Source organism: Cryptotermes secundus, unplaced genomic scaffold (assembly GCF_002891405.2).
Source record: "Cryptotermes secundus unplaced genomic scaffold, Csec_1.0 scaffold2042, whole genome shotgun sequence".
NCBI lineage: Eukaryota > Metazoa > Arthropoda > Insecta > Blattodea > Kalotermitidae > Cryptotermes > Cryptotermes secundus.
The window spans coordinates 473838-485809 of NW_019743681.1; the positions used below are offsets into that span (position 1 = coordinate 473838).

Consider the following 11972-nt stretch of genomic DNA (forward strand, 5'->3'; position numbering starts at 1 on the left):
ACTTTGATGGATGTGAACAAAATGGTGCGCATGCAAGCTCCCAGTCGTCTCCTACAGCAGTTTGAAGACGAAGGTGATGCATTTTTGAAGTCTATAGTGACCACTGATGAAATGTGGGTGCACTACTTCATTCCAGAGTCCCAGCAATCATCGCGCGAGTGGTGGCATACCAGTTCTCCCAAACCCAAGAGAGAGCGGAGGAGCCGTTCAGCAGGAAAAGTGATGGCAACGTTCTTCTGGGACTGGCAGGGGGTTATCCATGTAGACTTTCTGACAGATGCCAGAACAGTCAATGCAGCTTATTACTCAGACCTCCTGGCAACAGACGTGAAGGAAAAGATCCGATCCAAGCGGAAGACAGGTGGAAAGCGGGTAGCCTTCCTTCAAGACAATGCACGCCGCCATACAGCCAAAACAACAATGGAAACCCTTCGGAAATTGAAGTGGAACCTTCTGACACATCCGCCGTACAGTCCCGATTTGGCCTCAAGTGATTTCTACCTGTTCGGAAGGCTCAAATCAGACTTGCAAGGCATGTGGTTTGTGGACGACGCCATCATTCAGACTGTTCGGGAGTGGATACGCCACCAACCACAAGTCTTTTTCTTTTTTGGGCATCAAGATGCTTCCAGAAAGTTGGAAAAAATGTATTGACTCCAGAGGGGAGTACGTTGAAGACTGACATATGCAAGTGTTTGGCAATTATGATTTTTTTTTTAAATCAGCCCCGGTCATATTTGAACCACCTTGTATATTTCTAACTTGTCCTTCCCCAGGTAGATGGTAGTTCTTCTTTTACCTACCCTAGTAATGCTACGAGAGACCTCAACAACTTCAGATGATCAATATTACTGTCTGATTTTCAGAATATAAGTCAAACCACAAGTGGCAATGGCAATGGCTCGCCAACTGGTCAGGCCTCAACGTCTCATCCACCTTCAGGGTCTCAGTCACATGTCACTACAAAAGTTACTGCCACAGCCCATGTTAAAGTTGAAGTACACACACCACTGCCAGGTGAGCAAAACTCTCAGTGCACACACCACTGCCAGGTGAGCAAAACTCTCAGTGCACACACCACTGCCAGGTGAGCAAAACTCTCAGTGCACACACCACTGCCAGGTGAGCAAAACTCTCAGTACACACACCATTGCCAGGTGAGCAAAACTCTCAGTGCACACATCACTGCCAGGTGAGCAAAACTCTCAGTGCACACACCACTGCCAGGTGAGCAAAACTCTCAGTGCACACACCACTGCCAGGTGAGCTAAACTCTCAGTACACACACATCACAAGGTCTCCTAACTAAAGCAGGAGCTCAGTCTTGGCCAGAAAGAGAGGAAACAAAACCTCCCACACATGAGTAACACATGGGAAGGCAATACATAACCACAACATCAACCTAAAGGTAAGGAAAACAGACACACCCCCCAACCCAACCTACAAACTTATAATACATGCACTAGTAACACATTCATAGTTCAGATCATAGGAAGAAACTAAACAAGACTGTACACTGGTGAACACCACCTAAACATTGTGGAAACACAAAGCAAGAGGGAAGTGACAGCAAAATGAAGAGAGAAGAAAAAAAGTACCTTTTAACACCCAACTTAATTTTAATTCCAATTAGAATATTTTTTAAAAATGAGTTTTAATATTTAATACAGTTTATAACATACGGGCATAACTAAAACAAAAAGGGATTTATGATGTATGCTGGTGAAATAGCTTCATGTGGCATGATATATACCAAGTTTTATGAAGACTGGTACAGGCATTCAGGTGATAGTAAGGTTCTGTCTAAGAAATATGAAGAGGTTGTAATGTTGGTATTACTGATGAGAAAAATTTATGAATTATGTCATTCAGATTGACTCAGGTGCCATGATATGCATACTTAGTTTCACAGAATTAGTTCAGGCATTCAGGAATTGTTAGGAGACACATGCATGCACACATGCAGACAGACAGCAAGGTGATCTCATGAGCCTCCTTTTATTTTTTTTTCTTCAAAATAAGTAAAGTAGGCTAATGATTAGTTCTGTGTTCTGGGATATAACACCATTTAGTCTACTGAAAGTCAAATGACGTTTCAGAGACGATATATATCAGGTATCATACTAGTTTCTTGCCTTGTTTATTCTTTGACCCTGAATATGGGATGGCATATTCCTCTGAAGGTCAGTTGACTTTCAGTGGACTACACAGTGTTACATCCGAGAACATAGAACTCTTCATAACCAGTGCTGCGAGAACCCCCAGAGCCTACATGAAATTATGATGATGATAATAATGTTATTAAATTGATTACAGGAGCAGTGGAACGTGACTTGGGAAGCAGCAGTAGCAGCAACAAAAGTCATTCAAGTCATCACAGGGACTCTAGCTCAGGCTGTGAGCATGACTCATCCTCAGATAACTCCGGCAAACAGGATGGCAGCACGTCTTCCTAGCACACAGCTCAAACGTTGCTACATTGCTCCCATGATGATGATCAAAACTTGGCCACTAAATCACTGAAACAGTAACCTGAATGGGACAGGCGAGAGTCTTGATGACTTACTTCCCCCTTAGCCCATGAAATACAGATTCAGCACCTACAAGTTGATGCACACTTGCCCGCTTGATAGTTTCATTATCATCCAGACAGATACAGTTCCTTATCTCTCTAGAACATCACATTAAAACATCATGAAGTAAGTAACTCTGGAACAAAAGGACAGATACTAAGTTAAATGGTTGTGCATTCAGGGATGTGGAATAAAATCAGAGTATAGACTCCATGGATTTGAGCCCTTGAGAACTGTGTTACTCTTCTGTCCTAAGATGAATAGATATTATTGTGTTCATTATATTCCTTTATGGAATTAAAATCTTTTTACACTAACCTTCCATTCTAGAACACTGATTTAAAATTTCTAAATACAGCTTTCAAAAACAAAGGCCACAAACTGCAGATGTAGGTGAACACTTCCCAGGTATTGGTGGGAAGCACAAGTTTGTGATTATGTACACCTACTGACCCTATGTTTACCAAAGCAGTAACTTACATATGTCATGAACTGCCTTTGAATGCAAACAGTTGCAATACTTAATATACATTCTGAACAGTAATCTTTACAAGAATAACTGAGATATAAAACCAAACTCTAATCTGTTTTTGTAACTTTAAATACGAATGTGAAAAACTGTACAGTGTGTGTAATGGAAGTGACTCTAAATCATACAATGAAATTGTTTCTTATGAGGAAGAGGAATGTATTTATAAATGCACCTTTAAATGCCAAATTAAACACTGGGTGTTGTCCCCATGACACCTAGTTATGTCACACTTTAATGTGATGTTTATATAGCATACTTTAATTCATGAACCCTTTTCCTATTCATATTAAATTTGGCAAGGCAAGATTTAATAATATATATAAATATGGAACTGTTTCAGACAAAAGTTTTATATTTATTACTAGTATACATATTTATCTTATGTACATATTTTTTTATATGATGAACCATAAGAAAATACACAACAAATACTATTTCATGGTACTTAATTCTCAGGAATGTTTTACTAATATTTTTAATGAAACAGAAAATCATTACCATGAAATATCCATTGTTAGACTTGACAGCCTTTCAAGCCTTACTTCAGTCACTTCTCTGAAGGCACGCTTGCCTTTCGGGCAAACTCTGGAAGCAACTCATTTTGCTAAACAGCTGCAGGACACAATTCTAGGGTAAGAAATGATTATTGCTACTGACGCATTAAATAAAAATGTTTTGGATGGTCTCAGGAAGCTGTCAGGCATTCATTGCCATAGCTTGTCAGTCTGGAAACGTCATAGACTTCAGAGTGAATGTGTGAGACTGCCCTGATCTGAGAGCATTGCGCCATTACATTAAGAGTTAAAGAATGGAAAATTCATGTGATAATGAAGCATTTAATTTCTGATAATATGTGCGATATGGCTTACATTAGAATACTGGCAATTTTTGGAGTTCATGCTGAGGTCATGTTTTAAAAAAAAATTATGTTCTCATATGTGTATGTAAGACTCATTCTGATGTGTACCCCAAAGGCAACGCACAGTGCCTTAAAAATAAGTACTATATTTCGACTCTGTGTTTATGCTCAAAAGGCATGCAAAAAAGGGTGGTGTGTTTTGATGGTTATGGCGTCTCGCATTTTGGTGAGAAGTGTTAACAGAGGCATCAGAAGCAAAGAGACTAATATACTCTCAGCTTGTATGTATGTTACCAGTGCCTTAAAACTCAAAACGAGATGAGGCATCAAGCAGTATATATTTCAAATTCTTTGTGTGCGTGTATATATATATATTTTAACAACGATCAGTTTAACATTCAACTGAGGCACAAACTGACCACCAGAAGCAACCTAGTACCTGGTTTCCATTCACATCCATATTACAGTCTCATATACTGGACATTCTACTGTTGGCGCTATGCTTCCAATATGCAGTTAATAGAACGTAGCCCTAAAAGTACTTTCTTTTACAATTTAATAATTTCATTCTAAATCCTGTATGTTGACCAATATCAGATCTATCTAAGCAGCAACACATGTTGGGTTTGTAGCTGTTATGGGCAATGGGGCTACACGAAAATTATCTACAAAATTGTGATTGGATGTCAAATTCGTATAAGAGTAATTCTATTATATTTTCAATATGGCATTAATTAATTTTTAACATGAAATTAAAGAGCCCTTAGCAGAGGTTATAGCTAAAATTTTCAAGTAGTGAATGCACCTCTTCTTTAAGCTTTGACAGAGTTGATATTCATTCATGTGATACAGGAGTAATTGAATTGCTGGAGGACATGAGAATAATATTATGACAGAACCAATGCAAATGTTTGTACTTTCATCAATGATATTTGTAAAGAGCATTTGTGACACCATATCACAAAGTTCATTAAGAAATGTGTAATAAGAATGTAAAAGATCTTGTTTTGCATTAGGAACTGAATTAAAAATGGTACACAGCAAATAATATTGGATAAACAAAGGGCATAGTACCTCAGTTTACCCTGCCAATTTTCATTCCACCAACTGCTCTACATTCATTAGTCATCCTGTCATCAAACATTATATAGTCAGGATGCTGACAGCAGCATTGTTAAATAACAAACCAATTACTACTGCAGAAAAGAAAAAAAAATTATGCTCACAGGAACCTGTTTTTCACTGAGCACAGCAAATGGAACAGAGAGCAGACAGGAATATAAGCATCAACAATAGAAACCAGATTCACCCAACAAGAACTGCATTTATACTCTCTTACGTTGCTGCAATGGAAGAGATTACTGGACTTTACTGAAGCAGTTTACATAAATACTCATCATATATAGATATTTGTGACACTTGTAACTGGAGCAACTGAGAGCCAGAAGTACTGCTTCACCCACATACAGAGGGATGCACAAAATTCCAGTCATTCTCAAACTGTTTGTGTTGTTTATATTAGTTTTGGCTTCATTCATAATTTCTGGAACACTCACCTGCAACATAAACATTAAACAAAATAAACAGTGAAAATGTGAATAAAGCTAATATTACTTCTTGGCACTTATGTATTCAGAGGGTAAAGTGGGGTACAGTGAGGTATTCTGCATACACCAAGCATGGCTATGTAATTTATAGATGGAAGGAATCATAATATTTTTAATTCTTAAATATTTTACATCTCAGATGACTTTATACTTTGAGAAATATGATTCAATGGGAACATTTACTAGTAGGTAAGGACATAGCCATGAAAATAAAGGTGAAAAATTTTAAAACACTGGATATGGTTTTCTTTCAGCTAAGATTCAAGAACATTCAATTGCCATGCAGGACAAAATCTGCCATGTGTTAAAAGATTAAATTTCATTTTGTACAAAGCAAAGTGTTGACAAATATATTTTCTTGAAATCAGGACTTGCAGAAACATTTTTGAAAACAATTTATTAATTGTATCACGTTAAGCATATAGCATGTTCAGAATTCAAACATGCAGAAGACTGTCCCGCAGTAATAAATACAATGTATATGTACAATGACCAAAACAACAGTGAGGCTTACCATGAAAGTTTTCATATAGTCATGTAACTTCTTTCTTGCAGCAATTTTATCATATAAAAATCAATTATATTTTATTAACCATTATTTATAAAAGAAACCAAACTCTTTCCCATGAATAATATATGCAATGTTTTTAAATATAACAAGTTTGTATACTAGTAACATTGTTCTTCATTCAGGCATTATTGTAGTGCCAGTTTTACCAATGTGTAATTTTGTATATTTCAACTTGTACCTCTGTGTATAAGGTACAGACAATATTTTATTATTATTTATGAAGGAGAAGCGGATCAGTGTGAGGAAATGTGAGTGTGTTCTGTGACACCTTCGCAATATTATCAGACACAGCTGCTTGAATACCATTACAGTCATCTTTGAAACCAAGTATTTCTGTGTGCAGCCTGATTATAAATTTACTTTAATTACAAAATGTAATCTCTACACTGACTGAAGGTTGTGCTGTACAGTTACGTGCAAACATATCACAAAAAGTTAAGGTCATGCTTATTTGCAGGACTAGCTTTAAATAATGCCTTGTCACAGTGAAACAATTTTAAGATGATGTGAGGCTGCTAGAAATTTTGCTCAGACTTAATCTGAGGGGTATGTGGGAGCAGTATGCTTCATGCTCTCTGCCTGGTCCCTCAGATTGCATAATCACAACCCCTGGTTCCTCGTTAGGATTTGCAATGGATAAGTGAAAATAAGCAAGATTTGAGGTTCTCATAGGGGTGACTATGAAGAGAACCAGCTCCTGGGATGTGACATCAGGCAGTCTAGTGTTCACTGACATTTTGGAGGAACATACTGCTTTCATTTGAAGTGTCAACAAATAAGCAGTGCAAGTAGTGCTGCAGCTTACGCTTTGACCCTGAATATGGAGGCAGCATGTTCCTCCTGAACATTGGCAGATACCTACTGCATACACAGATGGCATCACATCCCAGAAGATAGTGTTCTTCAAGTTTAAAGAAATCATTCCATGTGATTAGACCATTTATGCATACCACATACAATCACGTGACTGAAGAAATTATCACCTGTATATACAAAAGTCCTGTGGGAACATCTCACATATTATCACACATTTCTCCAACGCTCGCTATTCAGCTCACTTTTCACCTACCACGCGCGCTTCCAATCACGTCGGGGTCACCAATGTGGGATGTCATATGAAGAGACAACCACTAGTTGAACTGTAGAATCTAGAACTGTAACTGAACTGAACCGAACCCGACGTGATTGGAAGTGCACGTGGTAGGTGAAAAGTGAGCTGAATAGCGAGCGTTGCAGAAATACGTGATAATATGTGGGATGTTCACACATCCCCAAACTGTGAAAAGCTGTGTGCATTAGTATAAATTGTTTCAGGTATGAATACAATGGACTATGGAAGTGCCTCATCTCTTTCATCCCATACAGAAACAACACGAACGAAAAGGAGTAGCTTTTCTTGTAAAAAGATGTACAGATTTTCTTGTAACAAGCAGATGGAACCACCATTGTAATTATAAGCACTATCATATTGTAAGTATTGTACGTCAAATGAAAATAGCTGTAATTTTATTTTTTAAGTATAAAGTATATTTTAATGCAATGTTAATTCACAACAAAATGACATTTGCTATTAATATAATATAAAGTGAAAGTACCTTTAATGGATATTCTTGCTTATCCCAAATAGGGTGCAGAATGTATGCATGTGTATGGCATAGATGTGGAAGACATTAAACTGTGTAATTGAAAGTATTTAACTTAATTTCATGACTAACAATCCTGATCCTAGTACCCTGATAGGGCATCTTCCTTCCCACCACCCCTGCACGTAAAATACATTGACTGTAACACGCCTGGTAAAATAAAAAGATTACAACTCCCAAAATTACACTATCTACATGTACAAATTTGGCAGGTGTGTCTGTCTGTACTACCATTTCTCCAAAATGGCACACCATAAAAATTTGGTAAAGACAGAGTATTTCTTTTGGAGAGAACCAAAGAAAAATTATTATTTATGCTGCTACGTGCATCGATTTGAGTGCAGTGCCCTTCTTGGGTAGAGTTTGCTGTGAAGCTGCAGAACGTGCCATGTTCTGGCCACACACTCACATCCCATTATACTGCATTGCACTCAGTGCTGAGAAGTGCCCAACTCATGAATCCCATGGCAATAGACTGACAGGTGAACTGTTTTTTGGCATGCGCATTTGTGTGTGGGCATTGTAGTATAACATTTATAAATAAACTGTCCACTTTTATTACAATTTTACTATATTGATTTTTGAACTCTGTCCAGAGTTTCTAAAATAAGAGTGAAATTTTACAACTACACTATTACAATAGATACGAGGGTTGGAACTTTAATAGTGGCAACTATTTATTTACAACTGATACAAAATAGATGTCCTTCAATGTAGTCACCAGCATTGTGTACAACCCGTTGCCAGCGAGGTGGAAGTCATAGGATATCTTTAGCAGTGCCTGCTGTGATGCTAGTTCGAATGGAGCGGTCTACTGACTGAAGAATCTCTGGAACAGTTCTGAAGCGAATGCCACGAAGTGGCTCCTTCATCTTAGGAATCAAGTTGAAGTCACAAGGGCTTAAGTCCGGGGAGTATGGTGGATGGTACAGCACTTCCCAGCCCCATCGATTGAACAAATCAGCCACAGCTTGCGCTGCATGCGGCCAACCATTTTCCTGTAAAATGATAGGTGGGTTCTGCAGAAAGTGTCGCTGCTTCTTTCTCAAAGCTGGTTGCAGGTTGTGTTCCAAAAATGAACAGTAATACTGCGCATTGACAGATTGCTGTCGGGGAATGGTATGCGTTAACATACCATCATCACAGTCGTACACAAGAATCACCATAACTTTCACATTGCTGGGGTTCTGATGAACTTTTGATTTTTGTGGTGACCAGTAATGACGCCATTTGTTCAATTGGTGTTTCATTTGTGGCTCATACGATTTGGCCCATGTCTCATCCAGCATAATGATATGGCATAAGAAAGCCTCTCCTTCGTGCTCATAGCGCTCCAAGTGGTTATGAGCAGCATCGTATTGTAGCCATTTCTGCATTTCTGTCAAACCATGTGGAACCATCATGATGCAATTTTTTTCATGCCCAGGCATTCCTTCAGAATGTGAAGCACAGTCATATGGACTAATCCTGTCCCTCGGGCCAGCTCATGAATCGTATGGCGTCAATCACTCTCCAGTAATGCAGAAAGAGCATACACTTCTTCTTCACTGACACTAGGATGACCTGGCCGACGCATGTCTGCCACATTTTGGTGTCCCCCGTTGAAGGCTTTTGCTGACCTTGCCACTGGTCTGTAAGACAATGCAGATTCCCTGCAAGCCTCTTGAAGACCATGATGACAGTGTCATGCTGTACGGCCTCTGGCACATTCAATCTTTATCCAACTCTGTTGTTCCTGTTTCGAAAACATCGTGACAACACTACATTAGACCGCCAGCTAACATGAGGTTCTGTTCTTCTCGTCACTGCACATGCACGTGATGTGGGAAGGGAGAGTCCATTTGATCTGAGGTAAGGTAGGTATGTAACTAACGTGTGGTATAAGCGACATTATTTGGTTCCGTTGCATGGCATCTCTACAGCAGTGTTGCCACTATTAAAGTTCCAACCCTCATATTTTACCATGCAAAATATTTTGCATTTATAATTTATTCTCACCGACACTGTCATCTGAGGGTGAAATCTGAGTAACTTGGCAATGAAACGGTGACCACATAACCTTTTACAAGAAACCACGTGGGTGGTCATAACCATATTCACAGCCACTATTATTACTGTAAGTTTTATGTTAATGATAAACGAATAGTACTAAGTGTGTCCCTTGCCACCAATGGCATGACATGTTCCCAGGTTCTGCCATGCAATGGCTTCCAGATATGGAAGGTAGCTGCAAATTTATTATGCAGCTGTGGACAACCAAAAAGGGGTGGTACACTATCTTAGGGTTTGCGCAGGGGACTAAGAACTCACCATAATAATTGAGCATGTTATGAAATCTTGCACAGGGGCTTGACCTGAATGAATTCTTTTGATCAACATACGCTATGGAAAATGGACATGGGATTTGGAAGTTAAAAGAGACCGTAGAGAGTCTACATAGGGAAGATTCATTAACAACGGTAGCAAGGGAACAAGCAAAGTACAAGTTTGATTTAATGAGAGCACAGGAGATCAGATGGGACAAGGGCAGTAATGGACCAGCAGATCATTACACATTTCTCTATGGAAATGGGAATAACAATTGTGAATTAGGGACAATTTTTCATGCATAAGAGAACCATATCAGCAGTTAAGAGGGTAGAGTTTGTTGGTGCTAGGATGTATATAACTCCAAACGATCATGTTCTTCTGAAAGTGCATGTTGCAGCTGAGAATGAAGATGATAATACGTAGGCGAGTCAAATGAAAACCTTAAATATTTTTTTGAGTATTATTTATTGTGCACAAGTGGTACAAAGCTGTATCACTTTTCAACATAATCTCCCCCAAGCTCAATGCAAGTCCTCCAGTGCTTACAAAGTGCATGAATTCATTTAAAAAAATTATTTTGGTAGTCCGCGCAACCACTCATGCATTCTTCATCAGAACGGAACGTCTTTCCTCCCATTGCTTCTTTGAGTGGTTCAGACATATGGAAATCACTTGGGGCAATGTCTGGTGAGTATGCCAGACGAGGAAAACACTCAAAATGCAGGTCATTGATTGTCACAACTGTTGTACGGACAGTATGGGGCCTAGCATCGTCATGTTGCGAAAGGATACCTGTGGACAGCAATCCACGACGCTTTGATTTGATTGCAGGCCGAAGATGATTTTTTAGGAGATCTTAGTATGATGCACTGGTGACAGTGGTCCCTCTAGACGTGTAGTGCTCCAAGATGACGCCTTTTTCGTCCCAAAAGAGTCAGCATAACCTTCCCTGCTGATGGTTGTGTTCGAAACTTCTTCGGTTTTGGAGTTGAGGAATGGTGCCATTCCTTGCTCGCTCTCTTCATTTCTGGTTGGTGGAAGTGAACCCAGGTTTCGTCCCCAGTAACGATTCTTGCAAGGAAGTCATCACCTTCTCGTTCAAAGCGCCGCAGAAGTTCTTCACAAGCATCAATATGTCGGTCTTTCAATTCATGAGTCAGCTGCCGTGGCACCCATCTTGCAGACACTTTGTGAAACTGGAGCACATCGTGCACAATGTGGTGTGCTGAACCATGACTAATGTTTAAACTTGCTACAATTTCATTCAGTGTCACTCAGCGGTTTTCCCTCACTATGGCTTCAACTGCTGCAGTGTTCTCTGAAGTCACAACTTGATGTGCCTGACCCGGACAAGGAGCATCTTCCACTGAAGTCACACCATTTGCAAACTTCCTACTCCATTCGTACACTTGCTGCTGTGACAAACATGCATCACCATACTGAAACTTCATTCTTCGATAAATTTCAATAGGTTTCACACCTTCACCACACAAAACCGAATAACAGAATGCTGTTCTTCCCTGGTGCAAGTCTCAAGTGGGGCAGCCATCTTATACTGGTGCTGTGACGGTGTTCGTGCATCTGCACTATGCTGCAACCTACAGGCCATTCTGTACGCTGTTTGTAGCACGCTTACCAACTTACAGGATAATGGTGCGAAATTTCGATTTTTTATTACAAATTTAAGGTTTTCATTTGACTCACCCTCGTATAAAAGCAGCTTCTGTGAGGAACCATACCATGTATTCAATAAATACCCCAAATGTCACATGAAAATTCTGTTGGGAGGTTTCAATGACAAATTAGGGACAGGAAACATTTTCAGGCAGAACTGAGAGTATACATGAAACCAGTAATGTTAATGGAGCTCTAGTAAT

At 39.3% G+C, this 11972-nt stretch overlaps 2 protein-coding genes across 6 annotated transcripts in view; one reads left to right on the plus strand and one right to left on the minus strand.

The window, feature by feature from the left end:
- LOC111874295 (protein patched) overlaps positions 1 to 7834 on the plus strand; it is a 120284-nt gene extending 112450 nt beyond the window's left edge. Inside the window, exons 23-25 of one of the 2 annotated variants that reach the window (XR_002844525.2) lie at positions 867 to 1017; positions 2317 to 2699; positions 7457 to 7834. Coding sequence is in view for 1 of the 2 variants with exons in the window: in XM_023869671.2 (XP_023725439.1) it covers positions 867 to 1017; positions 2317 to 2456 (291 nt within the window). In the remaining variant the exon portion in view is untranslated. Of the gene's footprint in view, positions 1 to 866; positions 1018 to 2316 lie in introns of both variants that reach the window. The other variant, XM_023869671.2, reaches the window with a different exon arrangement.
- Positions 1 to 11972, minus strand: part of LOC111874296 — a 36505-nt gene that overhangs the window by 9912 nt on the left and 14621 nt on the right. The window contains exon 7 of one of the 4 annotated variants that reach the window (XM_023869673.2): positions 3440 to 5520. The exons of the other annotated variants lie outside the window; for them this stretch is intronic. The gene's annotated coding sequence lies outside the window, so the exon portion shown is untranslated. Of the gene's footprint in view, positions 1 to 3439; positions 5521 to 11972 lie in introns of those variants that run through there. 4 annotated transcript variants of the gene reach the window in all.